The sequence below is a fragment of the Crocuta crocuta genome, unplaced genomic scaffold, assembly GCF_008692635.1.
Source record: "Crocuta crocuta isolate KB4526 unplaced genomic scaffold, BGI_CrCroc_1.0 scaffold167, whole genome shotgun sequence".
In the NCBI taxonomy this organism is placed as follows: Eukaryota; Metazoa; Chordata; class Mammalia; order Carnivora; family Hyaenidae; genus Crocuta; species Crocuta crocuta.
This window is the reverse complement of record NW_027532406.1, coordinates 5,192,312-5,215,536: the sequence shown is the minus strand read 5'-3', so window position 1 is coordinate 5,215,536 and position 23,225 is coordinate 5,192,312. Positions and strand designations below refer to the sequence as shown.

The following is a 23,225-nucleotide window of genomic DNA, read 5'->3' as shown; positions in this document are numbered from 1 at the left end:
GTCCGCCAATGGATGAATGGATAAACCAAATGTGACACGTACATTCAATGGGATATTATTCAGCTTCAAAAAGGAAGGGAATTCTGATGTGGGCTACAACATGGGTGAATCTTGAGGACGCTGTGCTGAGGGAAATAACCCACTCACAAAAAGGATAAATACTGTATGGTTCCCCTTACATGAGGGACCTGAAAGAATCCAATCTATAGAGATGGAAAGTAGAAGGAAGGTTGTTAGGGGTGGTGGGGAGGGGGTGGGGAGTTCCCATGGGGGCGGAGCTTCTGTTTTGCAAGATGAAGAGCTTTCTGTGGGTAGACGTGGTGATGGCCGCACAACAGGCACGTGTTTTCACTGGACTGTACACTTGACATTGGGTAAGATGGTAAGTTTTATGTTAAAAGCACATAAAAATCAACTGTAAAGTAATTTTATGGATTATATAATGGGGACGATGGGGGACAGTCGGGGGCAACATCAGGTGTGACTGATGCTATTCAGCGATGACACCCTCTCAAAAGCCAAAATTCTCCTCCTCCCCCCAAATCCAAGGACAGCATGTGATTGACCCAGCTTGGGTCACATGCTCATCCTACCCCTAAACCAGTCACCATGCCCAGGGATGGGGTGCGGTGGTTGGATGGAACTAATTTCCTGAAAGGAGGGTGGGGGACATCTTGGGCAGGCACAAACAGTGGCTACCACAGTGACTAAGGAAACTGGATCCCAAGAAGGGTCCAGAGCCACGGGAGAGAAGATTGGACAGGAAAATCTATCTCCATGCCTCAGGCAGAGAGGCAGAGTATAGAGAGAAAGGGTAGGCTCAGGGTCTGGATCCAAGGGAAACTTAAGAGTGACCTAGAAGTGGCCATGGTATCTGATGCCATGATGCCCAAGTGTGTGCAGAGCCACCGCAGACAGGGAGCGCTGCTAAGCTAAGTATAAGGACTCTGCAAAGCCTTTGGGAGGCACAGCCCTGGAAACCACACCACATAGGATCTAAGGGCCCAGGTGAGGAGGAAGGCAGGCTGGATGCCACTCGCATTCCCAAGAAGGCCAGAGACAACTCTGACCAGTGCTTTGTGATATGTCTGGAACCTTCAAGTGCCCTCTGCTGGCTGTCCCCGTGAGGATTAGCAGTGATTCCCTAAAAACCTGGAGACAGGACTCCGGCCTGTTGAGGGACCTTGAAGAGAGTCGAGGAGTGAGAACAAAGCCTGACTTGCTCCCTATCTGAGCGATGGGGGAAGAGGAACCAGGAGGAAGGTGGGTGAGCGGCTGGAAATGAGAGAGCAGCAGGCTAGGGGTGCGGGGCCTGCAAGAAGGCAGCATAGAAGGAAAGAGCACTGACCGCGGAGCCCCACCGCCCTGCATTCGATCCACTGTTTATTGGCTGTGTGGACTTTGATGTGTTCCTGTTACTTTTGCTCTAAACCTCAGATTGTCCACCTGTAAAATGTGGATAATGACACCTGCCTTACAGGTCATCACGAGCGTTGAGGGGTCAGGTCATCTGTACGCGCCCAGCTCGGCCCTCCACGTCTGTGCAATATAGCAGTTTCCCGTTGGTAGAGATCACAGTGTTCTCTTCCACAGAGAACACTTTTTTATGTGTGCATGGTTTTTTTTTGTTTTTTTTTTTTTTATGTGTGCATGGTTCAGCTCTGTGCCTTTCTCTCTCTTTCTCCTGATTGACCACAGGGCTACAGAGGAAGATCTGTTTGCCGTCTCCCCTCCAAAGATGTGGGTGAGAAGCCTGGCCCAGAACACCCTGTCTTTTAAGCGCAGTGACAATGGGTGCAAAGGCCAGGCAGCGATACAAGCACTTTGCAGGGAGTTGCGGAAGCGAAATAAATAAATAAGTCTCAACGACCAACTAAGCATCCCCGGAGAGAGGTATACTCTCTGGAATAAGACGATGACAAGAATCTGCAGAGGCAAATATTAACCTCTCGGCAGTACTTCCCGAACAGTTAAAGGGGAGGCAGGAGGCTTACTGAAAGAGCCAGGTGTTTTGTGCCAACAAGCATGATTTATTCTGGAAGCAGATATCGTCTAGGATATTTTACAGGTGGATTGTTAAAAATTCTTCCCAAGGGAGGAGGGAGAGCCTGTCATAACTAAGATTGCCAAGGGGCAAGGAAGGGCCCTATTCCATGAACAGGCCTCTAGGTCAGCCTGTTGATGGGGCCGGAGAGTCTGGGCATAGGGCCTGGGGGCAAGCTGAACTATTGCATCGGCAAAACTATTAGATGAGAGAAAATTCCTACACATGCCACAACATGGGTGAGCCTTGAGGGTATCGTACTGTGCGAAATGAGCCAGCGACACAAGAGGACAAATGCTTTGTGACTCCGCTGATATGAGGTACCTAGAGCAGTCTAGTTCATAGGTGGTGGCTGGGGGCAGGAGGGGGGATGTGGAGCTAGTGTTTCATGGGGCACAGATATTGAGTTCTGCAAGGTGGAGAGGGTTCTGCAGACAGATGGTTGGTGATGATTGTGCAACGCGAGTGCACTTAACCGTCACCCGACTGTACACTTGCAATGTGGTTAAAGTGGTAAGTGTTATGCCCTGTGGATTTTACCAAGATTTTAAAAAATGGGAAACACTGCAAATAAGATGAATGTGGGCTTTCTGGAGGCAACCTCGTGGCAGGGGTGCAGACAGGGGAGGACAAAGACAGCAAGATGGCATAGTTAGAAAAGATCCTGCCGCCAGGGGAAAGTCCGCAGTGGGAAAGGGGACTTTAAAAAGGCAAGGCGATTTCATATTGGCGTGAGGCTGTTGGCTGGGTCCACAGCAAATCTCCATCCAGCCCCTGATCTGGACCAAAGCCTGCGGCAATGCCAAGTTTTGTGTGAATGGGGTATTTGAGAAAAACCCCAAGGATGCAACCTGTCCGAGTTGCTGTGAGGTGGAGTCGAGTCGTGTTGCCAGAATAGGATGGAGCCGTGATCCATGGACCCAATTCAATGGAAGTAGGAGCTCCGAGCCACAGGCGATCATTACACTATAGCTCCTTAATGCCTCCCATATCTCCACGCCCGGCTTTCCAGGGAATCTGCAGAAATCTCAAGGAGCACGCTGGACTTCCCAGAGGATCAAAGACCATATTCTCTAGGTCATAAGGGACAGGAAAACCCCAGCTGGGTCACAATTAGGTAATGTCTCCTCCTTGATCTTGCCAACCACCATTTTTGCTAATGCTTATGCTTCTGGGATTGCAGCCACAGACTTTGGTGAGGCTCTAAGGCGGTAGAGCGTAGCGGGGAAGAGCAGGGGTTCCTGAGCCAGACATGCTGGACTTGGGTCCTGGCTCCACTACTTACAGTGTGGATTTGGACAAATCGTTTGAGCCCCAATTTATTCATCTAGAAAACGGGAGTGATGATATTAATAGTGAACCTCACAGAGCTTTTGGGAGAATCAAATATGGTGCCGCATATAAAATGTGCTCACACAGTGTTCACCACGATCTCTTGTCTAGATCCCCGCCCCCACACAGCCTGGTCGAACTCAACGGTTGGGATTGATGGAGGTATTGGTATTACTTTATGGAGGGCTGTGGGTTCTTGGCCTCTGCGCTAACCTACGCAGAGCACTGTATGTCTTGGCTTGGGAAGGACAGAGCCTCTTTCTTGGGCTACCTTTCAGCTCTCAGGAACATAGAACCTGGTGAGCCCCTCATGAGTGAATCTACTTGGCCTTTCTTCCAGGGAGCGGGGTGCAGACCTACTACTGAGAGTAGGCATGGAATTGTCCTCTTAAAGGGAAGGCAGATTTTTAATAGGCTCCTTGTGATAGCAAAGTCGGGGTTGCTGTTGAGGTGGTATGGTTGGGAGCAACCTTGAACCTGGGGGCTGCTCTTGAACGGGGCAGGTAGAGCAGCGTGCACTCCTCAGCATTCTGCCTTTGGCTTTGACGGTTCCTCTGTTGCGTTCTGGCTTGAATGCATTCGGAGGACCTGGGCTTTCCCAATATACTCTGGGAGGAGGGAAGACATCGATCAGGAGACGACAAGGAGGGGGACAGGTCCCGACTTGGGAGCTGCCCTGGAGACCCAGGTGGACTTCTTCTCCAGGCAGATGTGGGTCAAGCCCAGCTTCTGCTCTGGGCTCTGCTGGTGACCCGGGAGGAGCCGAGTCCCTTCTCTGAGCTTCACCACCGCCTCTTCTGTCTACATCCAGGGAGCAAACACCCAGGGAGTGCCTTCTCTGTGCCAAACGCTCAGCCAGGCACGTAGGGCCCCTTACAGTCTAGTGGGGGAGAATCGCAGATGCGCTGGGGCTTTGTCCTCTACATGAGACCGCAGGCCAGCCCTGCCCACCTGTCCCATCTCCTTCCTTACCACTGTCCTGCACCACAAGGCCCCGGCCACCCTGGCCTGCTTGTGCCTGCTTGTGCTTTCATGCACACACCAGGCAGGTGAGGGCCCTACTTCTGGGCTCTCCCTAGACCCACATAGGGCTGGATCCTGCCTGTCGTTCAGCCCAAGGAGTCCTCTTCCCACCCAGTGGGTCCTTCTTCCTGTCTCTGATTTTACCCTGCTTTATTTTCCAGTGGCACCCATCCCCCTGGGGGGTTTATTCGTTGTCTGCGCTCCTCATGAGGCTAGAAGCTCGTAGCAGCAGGAATTTGTCTAGACTCTTCCCCAAAGCCTGGAGCACCACTGCTAAGCAAGCTCTCTCAAATGAATGAGTGAATCGATGAATGAATGGAATGGGCAGCTTCCTAGGACAGGGACTTACCTCTGGGGTTCTTGACTCCCCCCGCACCCAAGGAATACACAGCCAGGGTGGGGCTCGGGGAGCCCCCCAGGATGATCTTCTGCACAGAATCTTACCGGGTTTGTCGCCTTTGGGTAGAGGCAGTGTCTTCGTCCTCTTCAAGGATTGGCTATAACCGACACAAAGACAAGTCTGGGAATGCAAGGAGTGAAGGGTGGGCAGGGCGGGGAGGGGAGTGCTCCAGGGAGATGCAAGAGCTGCCCTTCCTGGGGAACCCCAAAGCATCTGTCCCTGGCTGGCACCATGCAAGCGAGACCCCGACAGACAACCCTGACTCCATTGCCTGCTGTGGCCACAAGGAACCAAGGCCCTTCTGCCCCAGGAGAGGTAAGGGAGGCCCCCACACCAGCCCGCACCAGCCCTCACTTGGCCCCTGCTTCCTCGCAGAGGGGAAGCCTTCCCCTGTGAGTGGAGAAACCAGAGCTTCAGCTGCCCTGATGGGGGACTTCAGCTTTGCACTGAAGCAAAGCTTTTTACGCACCCAGTGTAATTTTCCTGCCTAGGGCTCTGGGAGAGGGGTTTTTGAGAGGTGAAACTGAGGCCTCAGATGGGCAGTGGCTTGCCCAAGGTCATAGTGAAGACTGCCTTCCTCCTGTGCTCCCCCTTGTCTCTCAAAGTGGAAAAGAGCACTCTGTTCCGGGCCAGAGCAAGAACCCAGGCCTTCAGGTTAATGAGCACAAGCACCTGCGTCCTCCTCTCCCCCCGCCCATGCTGCAAGCACCCCACACTTATCCCCTAGAGTGAGCACGTTCCTGCCTCCCCTTCCTGGCTGCCCCTGCAAATGCTACTTATCCCAGTAGTGTTTCCCAACCTCGATCAGAAAAGCTCTGGAGATCTGTCAAAATAACGCGTCCCCGGGTTCCTCCCCAACCTGCTGTGTTAGAATCTCTAGGAACTGACATTTTTAACAAGGTCTCTGGCAAATCTGCGTGCTGCCGGGCTCAGAAGTTAGACCAGCCAGAGGCTGAATCCCAGCTCTTCTGTTGACCCACCGGGTGACTTTGGGCAGCCATTCAACTGTTCCCGAGCCTTAGGTCTCTAATGTGTAAAATGGAGGTGACACTGCCTCCGTGGGTGGCTGTAGGGACCACAAACATGCAGACTGTCTGGTGGTGCCAGGCAAGCACCGTGTGCACCCACTATTGCTAGCTCCGTTGCTGACACCCAGGCCCTACTCACCGGCTTGGCGAGGGCCTCCCTAATCTTCCCTTTCCCTGTCTCCTCCAGCCATCCAAGGCACTTAACACCGGCATTAAGGTATTTCTGCTGGCCTGTGTCAGCTTTCCTTCTCAAAGGCCAAGAGCTTCTGGAGGGGTAGATGTGGCTTCTCCAGGCCCGTCGTGTTTAAAGTGGACACAGGTCACCCCCTGGGCATCCCCCACAGCCAGCTGCCGAAGTCTGGTCTGGCACGGGCCGGACTGGAGGGTCCCTGAGGAAGGGCCTGGGTGTCTTCCGCCTGCACCGGCTCTGGCAGCCCAGGCCGTGGCCGGCGCCAGGATCCCTTTTCTGGATCACCCCAGGCCTCACCTGGGAGGACCATTCTGGGAACCGCAGTGAGGGGTGCGAAGCCCACCTGCAGGGCGGCTGCTGCCTCTCTCGAGATGGCTCTTGTCCTTCCTGGAGCTGATCCAGAAGTTTTTCTACCGGTATGGAGTCTAGGGACTGAGGAAGGAGCTGCGCCACCGCTGTCTGCAGGAGCCCCAGGGCCAAATCTTTCTCTGTAAGCACAGCCAGGGGGCGCGGTCCTCAGAGGCTATGCCCACCCTGTCCTGTCCCCATGAGGCACAGGCTGGAAGCGGGGCCTCCAGCTCCCCTGCCCAGCCTGGCTCTGCCTCTAGGTCCCCTCTTCTCTCGTGGCTCCTGTGCTCGTGCAGCCCCCCCCCCCACGACTCGTTCACATGCGTATACCTTGTTCTTGGCCCCCTCTGGCCTGCCCACCAGCCCACCTGTCTCTGGCCCTCTCTGGAAAGCCCACTAGGGTTCTGCCTCCTCCCCTGCCTCCTGCCCCTCCCCCTCCCTGCCTCTCAGCCATCACTCCTCAACCTCCTGCCCTGATAACCCTTCCAGCCACAGTCCCAGAGTGTGTGTGCACGTTATTCGCGTGTTCACGAGCAGGTGCCTGTGTGCTTATGTGCACGTGTTGCGTCTGTGTGTGTGTGTTCCCACGGTGGTGGGTGAGTGGATGTGTCTGCTGGGTATATCTATGGACTTCTCCCTCCCAGGTGCTGAGGACGGTGGTCGGCACAGAGGCGCCTCAGCCTCCGAGAAGCAGGGTCGTGGCGATCCTGCAGAGGGGGGAGGAGGAGGAGGGAGGAGGGAGGAGGGCGCTGCGCAGCTCGAAAAGGTTCTTTTGGGGCTCCAGAAAAGGAGAGGCGGCCCAGGCAGAAGGCCCTGGGGAGGAGCTGAATGACACCCAAGTCCTGCAGAACCAGAGAACAAGGCCCTCGGCAGCCTTCACTTCCAGAAAGACCTGGGCACGGCTGCATCCTCACCCTTTGGGGGCGCGTGCAGTAGCCAGAACTGGATAGCGCTCAAGGAATCTGTCTGCAGGATTTGACAGAGGAGCTCCAGGATCTGTGGGCAGAAGGACAGGCCCTGGGTCAGTGTGCCCGGGGGACATGTTCTAGCCAGCAGCACAGACCTCCCCCCTCCCACAGCCACGTGCTTGGCTAAAATGGTCCCCACAACGGTCCCTGCCCCCACAATGGTGCCCTTCCCTGTGACTTTGTACTTTATGGAGGGCTTTCTCTCCCACCAGTCCTGGAAGGAGATTCTTAACCTCCTCACTGGACAGGTGAGGAATCTGAGGGCTTGAAAGGACACCCAGCGGGGAGAGCGTGGCAGAACGCAGCCTCGGAATCAGGTACATGGACCTGTCATTTGTAAACCCTGCGTGGGCTGATTGTACCCCAAAGTCCCTCTACTGGGGAGGCAAAGGCAGAGCCGGCCAGTGAGCTTGCCAGAGACGCACCGAATCTTTGGTGTGGGGGTTTCAGAGCCCACACAGGCCTCCCCACCCTGGAGTTCCCTGGGTCTGGAGATGCTAGCAAAGAGGTGGGGTGATCCCAGAGGGCAGGCTCAGGGCCGGGGCCGGCTGATTCTGCAGGTGGCCCGGTGTAGGGCTCCATCCCTCCGAGCAGCGTGCACGCCTCGCTCTCAGCCGTTTCCTGGGCCTCTGGCATCTTTACCACTTCGGGGCCCTCTTTCCCTTGTGTCCTCCAGTCAAGTGTCATCAGGGGAAGATCCAGGTCTGTGTCAGATGAGCTAGGGGGGCCGCTGTGGCTATGGTCGGCCGGAGCTGGGGCCCTCGGTGGGATGTGGAGCCCCTGCAGTCCTGGGAAAGTGGGGCCCCCTCAGTGCTTGCCGGTCAGTCTTCCCAGACCTGAAGGGGCCCCCGTCAGTCCCCGGCAGGCCTGCCCCATCCTTGGCGGTGTGGGAACCAGGCCAAGGCTCTTCCCAGACCTGTGCCTGCTAGGCTTCCCCCTTCTCCCCAGATACCCATCTGCTGTAGTGAGCCCCACCCTGGGTCTGCCCCTGGGCCCTTCTCCGTTCTCCGCATCTGACTTACCTGCCCTGGGCCCCCTCCCCACAGGACCTGAGAACCTAATTCCAGGCAAGATGAGGCCGCCCTATGGTGGAGAAAGTACTGTTCTAGTCCCAGCTCTGCTGCTCCCTCTCTGGGGACCTGGGCCGCAGACTGTTACCTGGCAGGGCCTTAGCCTCCCCATCCGTGGAATGGGGATCCCGGGCCCTGTCTGCTCTATCCACCTCACGGGACTCTTGTAAGTCTCCAAAGAGACAGGGGAGGGCGCCGAGATGCTGGCTCAATGTCTACCCTTTCCTGGAGAATCCGCATGCAGTTCTCAAAGGGACCATCAGATCGCCTTGGCCCAGCCGACTCAGTCCTGCACTCATCCCAGGCCTCGATGGGGACACTTGCAGTCGGAGGCAGTGGGTTTGTGCTTCCGTGGTTCAGACCAAAATCCCAGCGCGTGGGCTGGGGACACGCCCACCAGGACCCTGCTCTCCTTGTGTATGTCACTCCCTCCCTGAACTCCTCCAGCGCCATGGCTGGAGCAACCCCTCGGGACAACATGTTCCTTCCCACTCCCAGCTGGGGTGGATTCTGGAACTAAAGCCCCGAGGGGGAAAGCCTTCCATGATGAGGGAAGGCTCACACAGAAACCTGGAGGCAGCCGGGGAGGGGGTCCAGGCTTCTGACTCCCAGGTCTGGAGTTTCCGGGGCTCCCAGCCTCAGGTACCAGTATCTCTGGGAGAGGCCACACTCGAATGCAGTTTGTAAGCATCCTGGCTGGGACCGCTGGGAGCCTGGGAGCAGCACCCACCACCTTCTCAGCCCTCAAGGCGAGGCCTCGGTTGGGCCTGGAGCCCCCAGCCTTCCCAGGGCCTCACCAGCAGCTCCTGATCCTGCAGGGTGAAGGTCTCCACTCCCCCATCTTTGCCAGAAGGATAAATCCGTGGGCCCTGGCGGGAGTGGTGGCGGCGGCCGATGGCTTGGGTGGAAGTGGGGATGAGCCTCCCAGTCTCAGCTGAGTATTTTGCCCCCTGCTCCCGCTGAGCCTCCTCCTTCTGCTGGGAGCAAAGTAGCCAGAGACTCCAGGCAGTGAGAGACAGAGAGAGACAGAGAGACAGGCTCAAGGAAGAAGCCAGAGCAGAAGAGAAGGAGGCCCCGTCACACCTGCAGGGCCCCATCCCTCCTCTCCTGGAATTCCAGCGTCACAGCTTTGCAAGGACCTGTGAAGATGGCCAGGCTAGCCCCAGCCTGTTCTAGACCCTTCTCCCCAGCCAGGAGCCCATCGGTTATAGCCAAAGCTCTTCCTCCTGAAACTTCTTGAATGCTGGAGGCCCTGGTGGTCCTCTGAGGTCCTCACAGGACTTCCTCCTCGGTAGACCCTCCCTGCCCAAACGCCCAGGCCCATCGTGGGTCAAGGCCCCCATCGCCTACCCGAACTCCTAGCTCCACTGCCCCGAGGTCTTTCCCCAGAGCTTGGCATCCTTTCGTTGCCCTGGGAAACCCTCCTGAGCCAGGCCTGCGGGTACAAGGCCTGGAACCTCCTACCCCTGCAATCCCAGTTGAGACTGGTAGTATCCTTCTTCCCATTTTATTTATTTATTTAAAAAAATTTTTTTTAAATATTTTATTTATTTCTAGGAGAGAGAGCGACAGCATGAGCAGGGGAGGGTCAGAGAGGGAGGGAGACAAAGACTCTGAAACAGGCTCCAGGCTCTGAGCTGGCAGTCAGCACAGAGCCCGACGCGGGGCTCGAACCCACGAACCGCGAGGTCATGACCTGAGCGAAAGTCGGACGCTTAATCAACTAAGCCACCCGGGTGCCCCCTTTCTTCCCATTTTAAAGGTAAGAAAAGTGAGACCTAGACAGCCTAGCCGAGTTGCAAGTGAGCTCTGCAGTGAGTTAGCTGCAAGGCAGGGATGAGAACTCTGCTGCCCCAGGCAAGGGCAGGGGGCGCCTGGGGAGCTCAGTCGGTTCGTTTCGACTCAGGTCATGATCTCATGGTTCACGAGATTGCATCCCATGTTGGGCTCTGCGCTGGTGGTGCGGAGCCTGCTTGGGATTCTCTTTCTCCCTCTCTCTCTGCCCCTTCCCCTTCCCCTCTCTCTCTTTCTCTCTCTCTCAAAATAAATAAACATTTAAAAAAATAAAAGACAAGAGCTGGACAAGACTATCCCCAGAGGCCAGATCTGTGCTAAGTCCAGTTCCAACTACCTTCACCTGCCTCCCAATTGCCTTACTGGATTACCAGCAAATAGCGTCCATGAGGTTACCCCATCTTGTTTGAAATCCTTCAGTGCTTCTCCACTCCTTAGGAGATCTGACGCTCCACTAAGTTGAGAAACTAAAAACAACTCTTCTTGCTCACATTCAAAGTCAGCCCCTCGCCACCTTCCCCCTGACAGGCTGTCCACTTGAGTTCCCTGGACTTCAGCCCCACTCTCTAAAGATGTCCTGCATTCCCCAGCTCCTGAGCCTATGAGCCGCGTGTCTCCCCTAGGAATGCCTCCCCTGTCAGGCTCTAAACATCCCACCTCTGTTATGAGCCCTTCTTGGATTTTTCCACCTGGCTACCATCTCTCCTCTGAGCTCTGGCTGGGACCCTCCCCCTCCCGCCGGTGGTGTGCCGCCCCTTCTCCCGTGCCAACAGTGCGCCTCTCTACTGCCCGTTAGGTGGGACCTACTTGGGAGAACATTCGTTACAAAGGGACAGCCCCTTCGCATCCCTTCCCAGACAGCTCCTTCGTCCCGCACCCACCTTTTTGCTCTTGAGCTCACTTTCCTTGGTGAAGACGGCCACTCGAGAAGCCAGATTCTTCAATTCCTTCTTCCAGGCCTCTGGGACGAGGGGACAAGGCATTGCCGGCTGATACCCGGGGTCCTCCTCTTTGCCCTCCCTGTGGGACCTGGCGTGGGGAGGACTGTGGGGGGTGGGGTGGGAAGAGTCTGCTCGCTGCCCCAGGCTTCTGGCCTGTATCTTACAGGGAAAGAGTGGGAATCCCCCACCCCGGTAGGTGCGTGTGGGCACTACTGGGGGGCCGAAGTTGATATCCTAGACTGTGGCCTCCCTGGGAGGTGCTGGAGATACTCGGCTACAGGGGCCGAGATGCATGGGGTTTAATCTAGCTTGGCCTCTTCTGGGAAGCGGAGGCCAGCACCAAGGCTGGCTCAGTTGCTGCGCTGTGCCGGTCACTCAGATATTGGAATGGTCCTGGCGAAGCCTCCCAAGCGTCTCTGTCCTGCACAGCTGTCCTGGTTCCTCCCCAGGGGCTCTCCCCGCCCCTCCCCCACCTGTGGGCTTTCCCTTGGCCCTTACAGAAGGGCCAGGCTGGGCAGGGCAGGGCAGAGGCCTCCAGGAAGGTTTTGCTCCAGCTCCACGTCTGGCTGGATGGCTCTGACTGGCTGGTGTCTGGACACACAAGCTCCTCAGTATTTCCTATATCATTCCTGTCTGTAGCTGGAAGTCACTGGTGCCCAAAGCCGCCTGTCCTCTGTGATAACTCCTCCTACACCTCACACCTGAGTAAGGACCACATTTCTGAGGACCTGGGCGGAGGGCTACAACGCAGATGCTGCTGCCCGAGGAAATGTGGAAAAATCTAGGGTGTCCCCCCGGACCCCACTGACCCAGGAGCACTGGTCCTTTCCTTCCCAGGCACCTGCCCAAGTACCCACCATAGGAAAGCCGAGGGTCCCGATTGGACTGCGGGTCTCCGATGGGGACAGAGATGGTGGGCATCCCCATCAGGCAGCGGGATAAGAGTGTGGCTTGAGGCAAGGGGGCCAGAGAGAAGTTGTCTCTGACAACACAGACGGGCTTCCCGGTGAGATCTGCGAAGGGTTAGAGACTGTGGGATGGAGGGTCTGGGTTGCCCTTTCTCTGACTTGTAACATGGCAGAATCAGCAATGAGAGAATTCCTGTAGGACTACTCAGTCTGCCCTGGAAGTCTGCCCCACAGGTCAAGTCTTCACTTGACCAAGTGCTTGCCAGTGGCCAGGCAGCTCTGTGGCCCTGCCCAAATCCCCATCGTCTCTGGGCCCCAGCTTGGAAACAGGGGCTGGGGCCCTCCATTCCCGGTTTTCAAGACCAGCCCATCACCTTCAGCCAGGCCCTGACATCCCCCAGGCCTACCTTTGATGTGGGTCACGCGTTGTGGGTGGGGGTGGTGCCGGGAGAAGAAGGAGTGGTGGCTGAGGCGGCCGAAGCGGTAGGCCGCAGGGGTTGGGGGCTTGGGGGTCCTCAGTGCCGCTTGGATCAGCTGAAACTCCACAATCCCCGGGATCATCAGTTCTTTCTGTGGCCTGCTGTTCCCGTGGCTCCGTGGCCGGTGCTTTAACTTCTTTTCAGGCTTCAGCTCAGCCCTTGGATTGAAGGAGAAGGTCAAGGAGAAGCTAATGGAGCCTCCTGGCAGCGGCCCCCACCCACGCTCAGGGCTCAGTGCTTAGATGGAGTCTAGTCCTGAGACATGCTGAAATCGGTTTCCAGGATCTCGCTTCTACCCCCGTGGCACCCGAAGCCAGGCCTCCCCCCGTGTCCTTTCCCAACTGGTGCAATCCAGCCTCAGGGAGCCTTCTGTCTTCCTAAGCTGCTTTCGCAGGGAGCTAGGATCTACTTGAGAGAACTCAGATGAATCTCCCAAGATCTCATCTTTCTCCCAGAAACCATCTCTAAAGCCAGAAAAAGAAGCACAGACCCACCTAGTCCTCCCGATACCTGGGATGGAGCACCTCCAGGGGCACGGGGCCGACGCAGCAAGGGCCTCTCCCCAAACCAACTGTTGGCAGCCCAGGGGAAGCCAGCTATATGCAGCGCCGCCCCCCACCCCCGGCCCTGTACCCTCCAAGCAGACTTGGCCCAGAATCAGCGTCCAAGGGCCAAATCTGGAGTGGCAAGGCCAGACCACGCCAGCGAGTCCTTTGCGGTGGGGGCCCCTCCCAGGCGATGCGGAGCTGATGGGGGCAGAGCTGCGACGCCACAGGGAAGAGTCAAGCTCTGGCTTGGCTTCACTGGAGACAAGCTTCTCAGGTTGTCTGTCCTCCACCCTGCACCCCTTCCCTCTCCCAACGGTGCTGGGCCCTGCCTCCGAAGGAGGAGCTCAAGGTCAGTCCAGGAAGGATCCCCGGCTGGGAGCACCTGCCTGCACGCTGTCTGCACTCCCTTCTCCCGGTGGCCCTGGCTGGAGGGAGTCCCTCTGGAGAACAGATGGACTCTGGATATGCTAAGCAAGGCGCTCTGCCCCGGGACCCTCTGAGGACTTCGCTGACCAGGCCCCCGAGTTTTCCGTGCTGTCCTCCAGTGGCCTCTAAGGGATCTGGGACTTAAAGAAATAAAGCAAACCTTTTCTGAAAGGTGCAGTTACTTGGTCTCCCTTACCCCAACTGACAGAGGGAGTCACCTTTTAAAAAAAAAAACCCAGGAATGCTTGCACTCGGTGCTTCTACCCCCTGCCACCAGGTCCTTTCCCTCCCCAGGGAGGGATCCCGCCCATGACCTGTGCTAACTCAGGTCTGAGAACCCACGGGGGGCCGGGCTGATGGCAGCAGAGGGTGAGGAAGGACTACCTCTATTGGCCCCTCGGTCAGTTGAGTTCCCCCAGACCACGCTTGTCTCCCACCTTGCCCTGCCCCCACCTCCCCTCTGGTCAGCAGGGTGGGCACCTGGGGTCCTACCTCATCAGTGGATGTTCAGCCAACTGGGTCTTCACCTCTGTAGCCATTGTGGACTTTCTAACAGTTAAAGACCAGCGAGCTTAAGCCTAGTGTTGAAGGTAGATAACAGGAACTCTCACAGATGGGTGATTGGAGTTGTAAATCGGCACAGATACTTGGGGGAGAGAAATTGGCAGTAACTCATGAAACTGAATGCTTGCATGCTGTACCACTCAGCAATTCCTCTCCCAGACATTTACCCAGGTGAAGGGCAATGGGGCCATTTGTGAGACTGTTCAGACAAACATTGTTCAAATCGGAAAACACCAAATGTCTAATGGCGGAAGAATGGATCAATGGGCTCTGCTCCATGTGGTCAGCTGAACATCATATCGCAATGAAAATGCACTACGGCTACACTGAACCACATAGGTGAATCTTACAAATATAATTGCAAAGTTCAGGAAAGCAAGTCCCAGAAAACCTCATAGCCTGAGATCCCTTTTAAAAACAACATTTAAAGGCAAGCAAAAGTATCATAAATGTGATAAAATAAGAGGGGAAAGGGCAGGAAAATGCTGAGTAATTCAGCTAGTGGTTATTTCTGAGGGAAGTCAGGGAGGGGGTAGGAAATGGGAGGGAAGTACATAAGATGGGTTAATGATATTCTAGTTCTTGGTTTGAGAGGCACATTTGCTGGTGCTCATGATAGTATGAAATAAACTAAATCAGTGGGGTGGATGAGAGAGGATAGTTGTTGAAGAATTGTGATCAGTCTAAATCTATAGATCTGAGTATAGCTATACAGACATACACATACATTTCCATATATATAGATCTATCATTTATCTATCTATCTATCTATCTATCTATCTATCTATCATCTATCTGTCTATCTATCTATCATCTATCTATCTATCTATCTATCTATCTATCTATCTATCTATCTATCTATCATCTATTTATCTATCTCCAAAGTGCAGGGGTTGCAGGTGTTGAGGATGGGGTTGGAACGGGAAGTCAGCGCATTCTGAAAATGAACTCTCGGTCACAAGATCTGCAAGGGACCCCAGAGATCCCCAGGGCCAAACCCTTCTCCGGCTAGGGTGGAACTGGGGGGCAGCCCTGCCTGAGACTGCGAAAGGAGAGACTTGAGGTCTCCCAGCAAGGAGCCAGGGGTCCTGACTTGACGTCTCAAGATCTTTTCTCTAAAGAGAAACACGGTTGGCAGAACGTCCTTCCAAGGAAGCCAAGGAAGCCCTCGATGGCGGGGGCTGGGCTCTAGAGCACTTACATGCTGCAGGCTTGAGCAGAGGCCATTTGGAAGCCCCAACCCCATCTGCCTACAGGAGAAAGGACTTGTTAGAACCGAGACTTTCGAATGCTTTTGACTGAGCTCTTAGTAAGAAACTCATTGTTCTGTCGTGACCCGATTCACGTGTGCACGTGCACACACTTTCGTGTACGTGAAACTGAAGCAAGAACGTCCTGAAGCAACACTCATCCTTGCTACAGCCGATGCACCATGACATTTTCATCCTACCTCTTGTTTTCATTTTGCAAATGTTAGATGTGACCCATTAAATTTTATAAGCCACTAATAGGTCGCAACCCACAGCTGCTGTAGAAAGGTCAGCAGGGACTCCAGCAGGCCAGGCCTGCTTTTCCAGAGCGGGACGGCACGGGCCCCACTGCGTCCGCCTCTGCCCTCACTTCCCTCTCTGCCCAGGGCCCCAGCCAGCTGGGCCCAAGGGGTCTGAACACTCACATCAATCCTGAGTCCAAACATCTCTTTCCTGTCTCCGCCACCCCCCCCTCACCCCCACGCCGGTCCCCTGTCGGGCTCTAGTGTCCATTTCCACCCCTGGAGAGATCCGTGGACTCACCGAGGCAAGTGCCTGCTACAGCGTGTGGGCGAGAAGTCCCTGCTGCCTGAGCAGAAAGGAGCAAGAGAACACGTCACCAGGAAGGCTCGCTGGTTCTGTGGGCAAGCCTGTCCTGCTTTGTGACTACGCGAGCCGGTGGTTGCTAGGTTACCCCTTCCCCACAACTCCAGAACCACGCTCCCCAGTGCCCCTCTCCTCACCACTCAGGTCCTCTTACCCCTCCACGTTCCCTTCCCCCCGGCATTGTGTTTGCAGTGGGGGTCGGGGAGGTGACGAGAGTCTGGGGCCAGCAGCGGGCACAGAGAGGGAAGCTGGCAAAGAGGGTTGATGGAGCTGGGTCCCTGCTTTGTCAGCCCCACCAGGTCTGATGCCACCGCAGCGGGCTCTGCCGCCGCACGTGCCGTTTCTGGGGATTGATTTGCAACCAGCTGACTCTTAGCCGGAGGGAAGGGGGCTGCCCAAGTGACCCAGAGCTTCCCTCCAGCCCTGCTCTAGGCAGCCCACCTGGGTGGGAAGACTCTGGTCTTCATTTGGGCTGGGGTTTCGATCAGATTCTGTCAGATGTCCCACCTTGGGAGAGTCACCTGTGCTGCCAGTGACACAGAACGGTGGTAAGAAGGCTCGGTTTGAATACGCGTTCTGCTACTTCTCGGCTGTGTGGCCTCCCACAGATTAGCTGATGTCTCTGACCCACGATTTCCCATATCTCAGAAATGGAGATGCTATTGACATGTACTCTCATGGGATTGTTGGGGAGACTGGGTGACTTAATGCATACTGCAGTGTTTCCAACAGTGCCAGGCACTAAGTAAGACCCCCTACTGATTTGCCTATAAGACGGGGTAGCCTCACCTACTCCCAGGATTCTTCTGAAGGACAAATGAGCTTAGGGAAGCAAGACATCTAGGCTTATGCCTGGCACATAAGAGATGCTCCAAAATGGTAGAAACAATACTCATTATGTCTTGACAGAGATAGGGTTTGTTTTTTTTTTTTGAGAAAGAAAGAGAGAAAACAGGTGCGCATGAGCAAGGGAGGGGCAGAGAGAGGGGCACAGAAGATCTGAAGCAGGCTCTGCACGGACAGTGGAGAGCCCAGTGCAGGAGTTGAACTCACGAACTGTGAGATCATGGCCTGAGCCGAAGGCAAACGCTTAACCAACTGAGCCACCCAGGCGCCCTTAGAGACAGGATTTATAACTATATACAGGTATATAGGTGGGATGAGTCTTTAGTCTGAGAACTCCCTTGGGTAATTCACTCGATTGTTCTGAGGCTCAGTTTGGACACCTGTAAAATCTATCCCTTAGTCCCCATGGGTGTGATGAGATCAGACACTGTGTCAGGGTCAAACAGGGTCTGTAAACTAAGGGAAAGTGCCTGAGGCTGTGTCTTCTTCCTCCAAGGAAGAAAAGGAAGGAGGAAAGCTAGAGGCAAACCCAGGTTTTTCAAAAGTTCTGCCCCTCCCAGCTGAGGGTGGTGACCACTGTGGGGTAGTCCCTGATCTTGACCTTGCCCCAAATGTTTCTCCGTCCATATAGGTCACAATGGTCTCCTTATAAGCATGGCTTTTCCTGGAGCCTGTCTCTGCAGGAATGAGGTGACCCCTTTGAAACCATTCTGCAAGCCCCCTCTTCCACGCTCCTGGAAATCCAGGCCACTATTACCATAAACGACACCGTTTAAAGAAAAAACTTCTTCCCTCCTGCCCAGCCCCTCCCTGCTACTGCCAGCACACTTGGGGGATTTCCCACTGTGGGAGCAGAGGCAGCAGCTGAGACCAAAGCCCGCCTTCCCCTTCCACCCCTTCCGTTGTATTCTTCAGAACCAAACACCCGGCCTGCAGGCAGATCATAGCTGAAGGGAATACCTTAGGGAACTGAACGCCTTCAACATGGCTTTGTAAGATTGTTACCAAACTTGCCATTCCAACCCTTCTCAAGTCTTCTTTTTAGAGCGTCCAACACAGGAAGGTCTGTCTGCCTGGAAATGCTTTGAAGTTTAGCCCTCCTGCCCGGATGGCTCAGTTATAAGAGGAGCAATATCAACTTTTACAGAGCACCTGCTATGTGCCAGGCTCTGTGCTAATCCATTTAGATGAGTTCTCTCAGTCATCCCCTTGGATCAGGACATTAATGATCAGAGAAGTCCTTAGTGACAAGTGTTACAAATATCTATACAGTTTCTAAAATTGCCATTGTGTTCTTCATAGCTTCGATTTCTTTGCTAGAGCTCTCTATCCGGCCTCCTTTATTTTAAGTGTGTTTCTAAGTGCTTCTTGAAACAAATATTTTTTTATCATGGCCGCTATAAAATCTTCATAAGGTAATTCTAACATCTCTGTCATTTCGGTGTTGGCTTCTTTGTGTTTTCTGAGGAATTTCTCCAGAACATCTGCAATTTCAAGTTTGTAGCATAAGCCGTACCTTTGTATTATTCTAGGAGCAATGGTGATACCTGGTTTTTCATTCCTGATATTGGACTGGATTTGTTCTTTCTCTCTTTCTCTTTTGTTTTTCCTTGATCAATCCTGCCAAGGGTTATTATTTTTTGAGGTTGTTTTTTTCCCTAGAAATATACATTTTTTAAAATGTTTTTGGTCCTCTTAAACTTCTTCCACTTTCTTTGGGCCTAGTTCGTGTTCTTTTTGTAATTTCTTGACAGGGATACTTAAGTCATTGACCTTTGATTTCCTTCTAGTCAAACACATGCTACATTTAAGGCCGCAACAGTTGCATCCCACGCATTTTTCAAGTTTGCAGATGGATGCTTCCTTAGTTTGGCTTTAATGTGTATTTCCTGAGTCGGATGGAGCATCTTTTCCTATGCGTAAGTGCTATTTGAGTACATTTTTTGTGATTTCTGTTCAGATCTTTTATCCACTTTTTCTGTTAGTCCTTCTTATGTGAATATATGCATTTATATATTAGAGAGGTTATCCCTTTGCAACATAAGTAAGAAAACAGTTTTTTTTCTGGTTCACTATTTTTCTTTTGACGTGGCTTAGGCCTTGAACTCAGTTTTAGATCCCCCTCCTGCTGAGAGCCTTACTCACCTACTTTTGGAGTAATGCTCCATTTATCCCCATGTAAGGTTTGCAGAACAGAGGCCGCAAGTACATAGCCATTCCCCAGCTATGTGATCTCAGCTAAGTTTTGACAACCTCTAGGCCTCAGTTTCCTCTTCTGTAATGTAAGCATAATAATTCTGCCCTTTATGGGGCCGTTCAATGCATAAATAAGATAATGCATGTATAATCACTCGGCACAGTGCCTGGCCCACAGTGAAGACTTGAGGCATGGTATTTCTTTTTTAAATTATTGTTTACCCAAATCATGCAAACATTTCATGAATAGCTGCTATGCTACCCTGGTGCTATCCCCCATCGGTGTGGGCAAAAGTCCTATGATCACATGCCTCTTGGCTCACCTGCTGTGTCTTTTCTGTTTTGTACATGGAGTTCTGGATTGTGGCCAGTACCACTGGGCGCTTTGATGGCTGCCCCGAAAATGGAGAGCGGCCAGGCTCTTGGGGTACACCTGCCCTGGCATTGCCTGTTGCTGTTGTCCCCAAGCCTGTGTGACTAGCTTTCCAGTGGTCTTCTAGAGAAGAGGGAGGGAGAGAGGGGGCAAAACTGAGGACCACACACGGATCCCCTGGGATGATCCAAGTTACCTGGTTACCTGTCAGCTGAGCACGACTCACCACTCTGGAGCTGACAGGTATAGACTGGCCGAGGCCAGCGCTCAGGGAGGTCACCCAACTGGAAGAGCAGGCATCACAGAAGAGAGAAGACCTGAGTCTTCTAGAGACGTCTAAGGTCACAGAGCCACACAAGCTTCCTACGTTCATCCCTTTGCAAGTGTCTCTCTGACTCCCACCCCAAGTTGTTCCCTCACACTCCCTTCTGACACCCAGTAATTCATTCAATGACATATATTTCTTCTGCAAACCCGTGAGCTCCGCCAGATCGGAGGCCAAGTTCGCCTCGTTCACCAGCCCGCATCAGCCCCCGCTCTGCACAGCGGTTACATGGGTGTGTTTGTTCTGTGCGATTTCATTGAGTTCTTGGTGCAATCCCTGGTGCGCAGTAAATACGAGTTGAATAAATGAATGGATGAATCATAGAGGATAAGGTAGTGATTCGGCCATTCACCCATTACAGACCCAAATCCTTGCTTCAAAATTCCTACCAAGTGTCTGCTAGAATTTGTCAATAAAATAGCTCTAGTGACAGTGAGCTCTCTACTGCTCAAAGCTCCCTGTTCATTTTGTGCAGTCCTGTGGGGCGGCGAAGCTCTTCTTAATATTGAGCTGAAATATATTTCCATGAGGCTTCCAGTTAGTATTCATTTTCTTCCCTTATGGTCTCATAGAGCAGGTCTAGGTCTTCTTTGTAATCACAACCCTTCAGACAATTGAAGTCAGTGGACACATCTACTTCTTGTCCAGGCTATTTATCAAATCATATACTAGATACATATTGAGGGCCTACACCATGGATGGTGTAGCATGCACGGATGAAAAGACATAATACTTGTCTCCAAGGGGTTACAGGTCTTAGGGGTGCCTGGGGGGCTCAGTCGGTTAGGCATCCATCTCTTGATTTCAAGCTCAGGTCATGATATCATAGTTGATGAGTTTGAACCCCTCACCTGGATCTGTGCCGACAGCACAGAGCCTGCCTGGGATTCTCTCTCACCCTCTCTCTCTGCCCATCCCCTGCTCATGCTCACACATGCACTTGCTCTCTCTCCCAAAATAAATACACTTTTAAAAAGGAGGGTACAGGTCTTGTGAGGAGTCAGGGAAATGAATATAGAATGTGATAAGTGCTGGGGACAGTGGAGACACAGGGAAGGAGAGCCCAAGCCCCCTAAGAGTCTTGGGGAAGACTCCACAGAGGAGTGGGTCATAGACTGTGTCCCAAGTAGACCAGGAAAGAGAGAAGCTCCAGGAAGAGGAGAGGATATGCAAAGGTCTGAGGATACAAGAGCCTATGGCATGTTGCAGGAATTCTAAGTAGTTCCCCACGGCTGAGGAGGCCAGAAGTCCCAGATCAGGCAAGACAGTTCAGTTTACACCTGTTGTCCCAGAAAACTTACATGTCCTCGAGTCCCCAAAGTGTCCCAGGTGGGATGATAAGCTATATGGTCACTCTGTGTCTGGGAAATAAAGTCTTAGTGTGAGGTAGGAATGGGAGAGATGAAGGTGAAGAGAAGCAGAGGCTGATCATAAGGGGCCTTGTGGGCCAAGTTCAAGAAGAGCATTTTGTTCCCTGAGCTTTGTATGGTCCTTCCATATGACATCATCTTCTCCAGATGTAAGCTAAATCACAGATAGATCAGTACAGCTATTGATGGATGATTATTGCTACAGGCTGCCATTTATGGAAGCCTTACCGGGTACGTGCTTTCCACACAGCCTGGGCTCTGACCTCAGCAACCTCTGCTGACCATTGTTCATGCATATACTGTAACTGATTCTCTGCCTGGAGACCTTGGTTTTGACTTGTCTTCATGGCTGTAAGGTTGTGTCCTGAGACAACATTGGAAAATCCCCTCAGGGCTTTCTGTTCCCAGCTAAAAACTTCGTCAGGCTTCCCTGGAGGGGGATAGCTCTGGTGGAGAGTAGGTCTGTTAGTTATAAACAACTCGCTTTAAAGGACTGGAATGGTTTGTTTACTGGAGAATGTAAGAATATTAAAATGAAATGAGTTTAATTGGCGCTCCTGTGACTCAAGAACCAGGGAGACTTGAGTTTGGTGTTTGAAGGGCAGCCAATGGAAATAGTTTACATTTTTGCAATTCTTGAGATACACGCAGAGTGGTTAGTAAGAGTGGGCATTTGAACTCTGTCCCAGTGAGTGGTTTCCTTTGCAGTGCCTCCTGCGACATTCGGAAGTGGCGAGTGCTGGGGTACACCCCCAAACAAAATGTAGCAGTCGCCTTAAGGATTAGCTTCAGGCTGCTTCTGCCTGCCAAGTAACGGTGGACCCCAGGGGTACTGGGGGCTCCCCGTCTCCAACCATTGCCCTGACACATTCGCTCAGAGGGGACATGAGGTTACTGGGATTGGACAGGTCACCCTGCCCTCCCCATTCTCCCTGTGTCAACCCACCAAAGTTTGAGGTGAGTTTGGGAATCTCAGCGTATTAATTCGCTAGGGCTGTAACAAGGGACCAGAAACTGTGTGGCTCGAACGACAGAAAGTGTCTCCTGGTTCTGGAGACTAGAAATCTGAGCTCAAGCTGTCAGGAGCACTGGCTCCTTCTAAGTGCTGAGGAAGACTCCGTCCCGTGCCTCTCCCCTCTACTAGTTGTTTGCTGGCACTCTTTGGTGGTGTTCGGGCTGGAAAAGCATCAACTCAACCTCTGTCTTTATCTTTTCACGGCATTTTCCCTGTGTGCATGTCTGTGTCCAAATCTCTCCCTTCTGAAGGGCCTCTGTTATACTGGCTTAGGAGCCCACCTCACTCCAGTGTGACCTCATCTGTCCAAGCACCCATCTTCCCCAGACACAAGCTAACTCACAGATAGATCAGTACGTCTACTGATAGATGATCATGGCTATGGGCTGCCATTCATGGAAGACTTACCAGGTAAGTTCTTTGCACATAGCCTGGGCTCTGGCCCCGGCATCCTCTGCTGACTCTGGTTCTTCCCTAGAACCATCTCTAGTCTTTGCCTAGATGAACTCAGAAGCCTTGGAAGTAGTCTGCCCATTTGCACCCGCACCTAGCCATTCTCCTTAGCATGCAGAGGGACTGATTTAAGACCCAAATGTGATACAACCAGCCCCCTGATTAAAATGACTTCAATGGCTGCTAGCTGATATTTGGAGAAAGATCAAAACACTACATCCTACAGACCCCTGTGGTCTCAGACAGGAAGCTGAACATTTGCACCCAGCCTCAGTTGCTTTCATTTAAAAAACAAGTGAATTGACAAGGCTTTGTTTCTTAGTATAGGTGCTGAACACGGCTGTCGACTCCCCGAAGATTCACGGAGCTTGACTCTGATTTGCGGACGTGTCTATCCATAAGGGTATATTTTGATTAAAAGACAGAACTTCAAAACATTGGAATAAGTTGCCCAAAGTTCTGGGAGTTCCTTTAAAGGCCTTTTAGATCTCTTGACAATTACCATACAACTACAGACTCTCTCTCTCTCTCTCAGGGGGCGGAAAGATGAAATTAACAAACCAGGGTGATTCAGCAAGTTACATCATGGTCACAAGATGATTTCTGGAAATTGCAGCAAGAAAATGACATGGTCCTACAGCTTTTTTTTTTTTTTTTTTAGCTCTTTTTGTCTGGAATTCATGCCATTTCCTGTTGCTGACGGAGAATAAAGAGCCATCTGTCTGTCT

At 53.0% G+C, this 23,225-nt stretch overlaps 1 protein-coding gene and 1 long non-coding RNA gene across 12 annotated transcripts; one reads left to right on the top strand and one right to left on the bottom strand.

The window, feature by feature from the left end:
- Positions 1-2,023: 2,023 nt before the first annotated feature.
- On the bottom strand, positions 2,024-15,938 carry TBATA (thymus, brain and testes associated). 8 transcript variants are annotated; one of them, XM_077778504.1, is made up of 13 exons: positions 15,857-15,938; positions 15,265-15,313; positions 13,992-14,145; positions 12,454-12,683; positions 11,996-12,151; positions 11,079-11,158; positions 9,201-9,380; positions 8,356-8,416; positions 7,759-8,121; positions 7,280-7,361; positions 6,361-6,505; positions 4,844-4,896; positions 2,024-3,984 (listed from the first exon to the last, which is right to left on the bottom strand). In XM_077778504.1, the coding sequence occupies exons 3-13, from the start codon at positions 14,036-14,038 to the stop codon at positions 3,765-3,767; spliced, it is 1,617 nt and encodes a 538-aa protein (XP_077634630.1). In that variant the 5' UTR covers positions 14,039-14,145; positions 15,265-15,313; positions 15,857-15,938; the 3' UTR covers positions 2,024-3,764. The 8 variants fall into 8 exon arrangements, with proteins under 8 accessions (XP_077634630.1, XP_077634631.1, XP_077634629.1 ...); XM_077778505.1 differs by having other exon boundaries at positions 13,992-14,077; XM_077778503.1 differs by lacking the exon at positions 15,265-15,313.
- A 100-nt stretch (positions 15,939-16,038) lies between these two features.
- Positions 16,039-23,225, top strand: LOC144243453 (uncharacterized). Of its 4 annotated transcripts, XR_013338652.1 has the most exons (5): positions 16,039-16,467; positions 21,738-21,986; positions 22,296-22,455; positions 22,820-22,900; positions 23,033-23,225. It is a non-coding gene; the product is annotated as an uncharacterized LOC144243453 (long non-coding RNA). The 4 variants fall into 4 exon arrangements; XR_013338650.1 differs by lacking the exon at positions 21,738-21,986 and having other exon boundaries at positions 22,825-22,900; XR_013338651.1 differs by lacking the exon at positions 21,738-21,986 and having other exon boundaries at positions 23,159-23,225.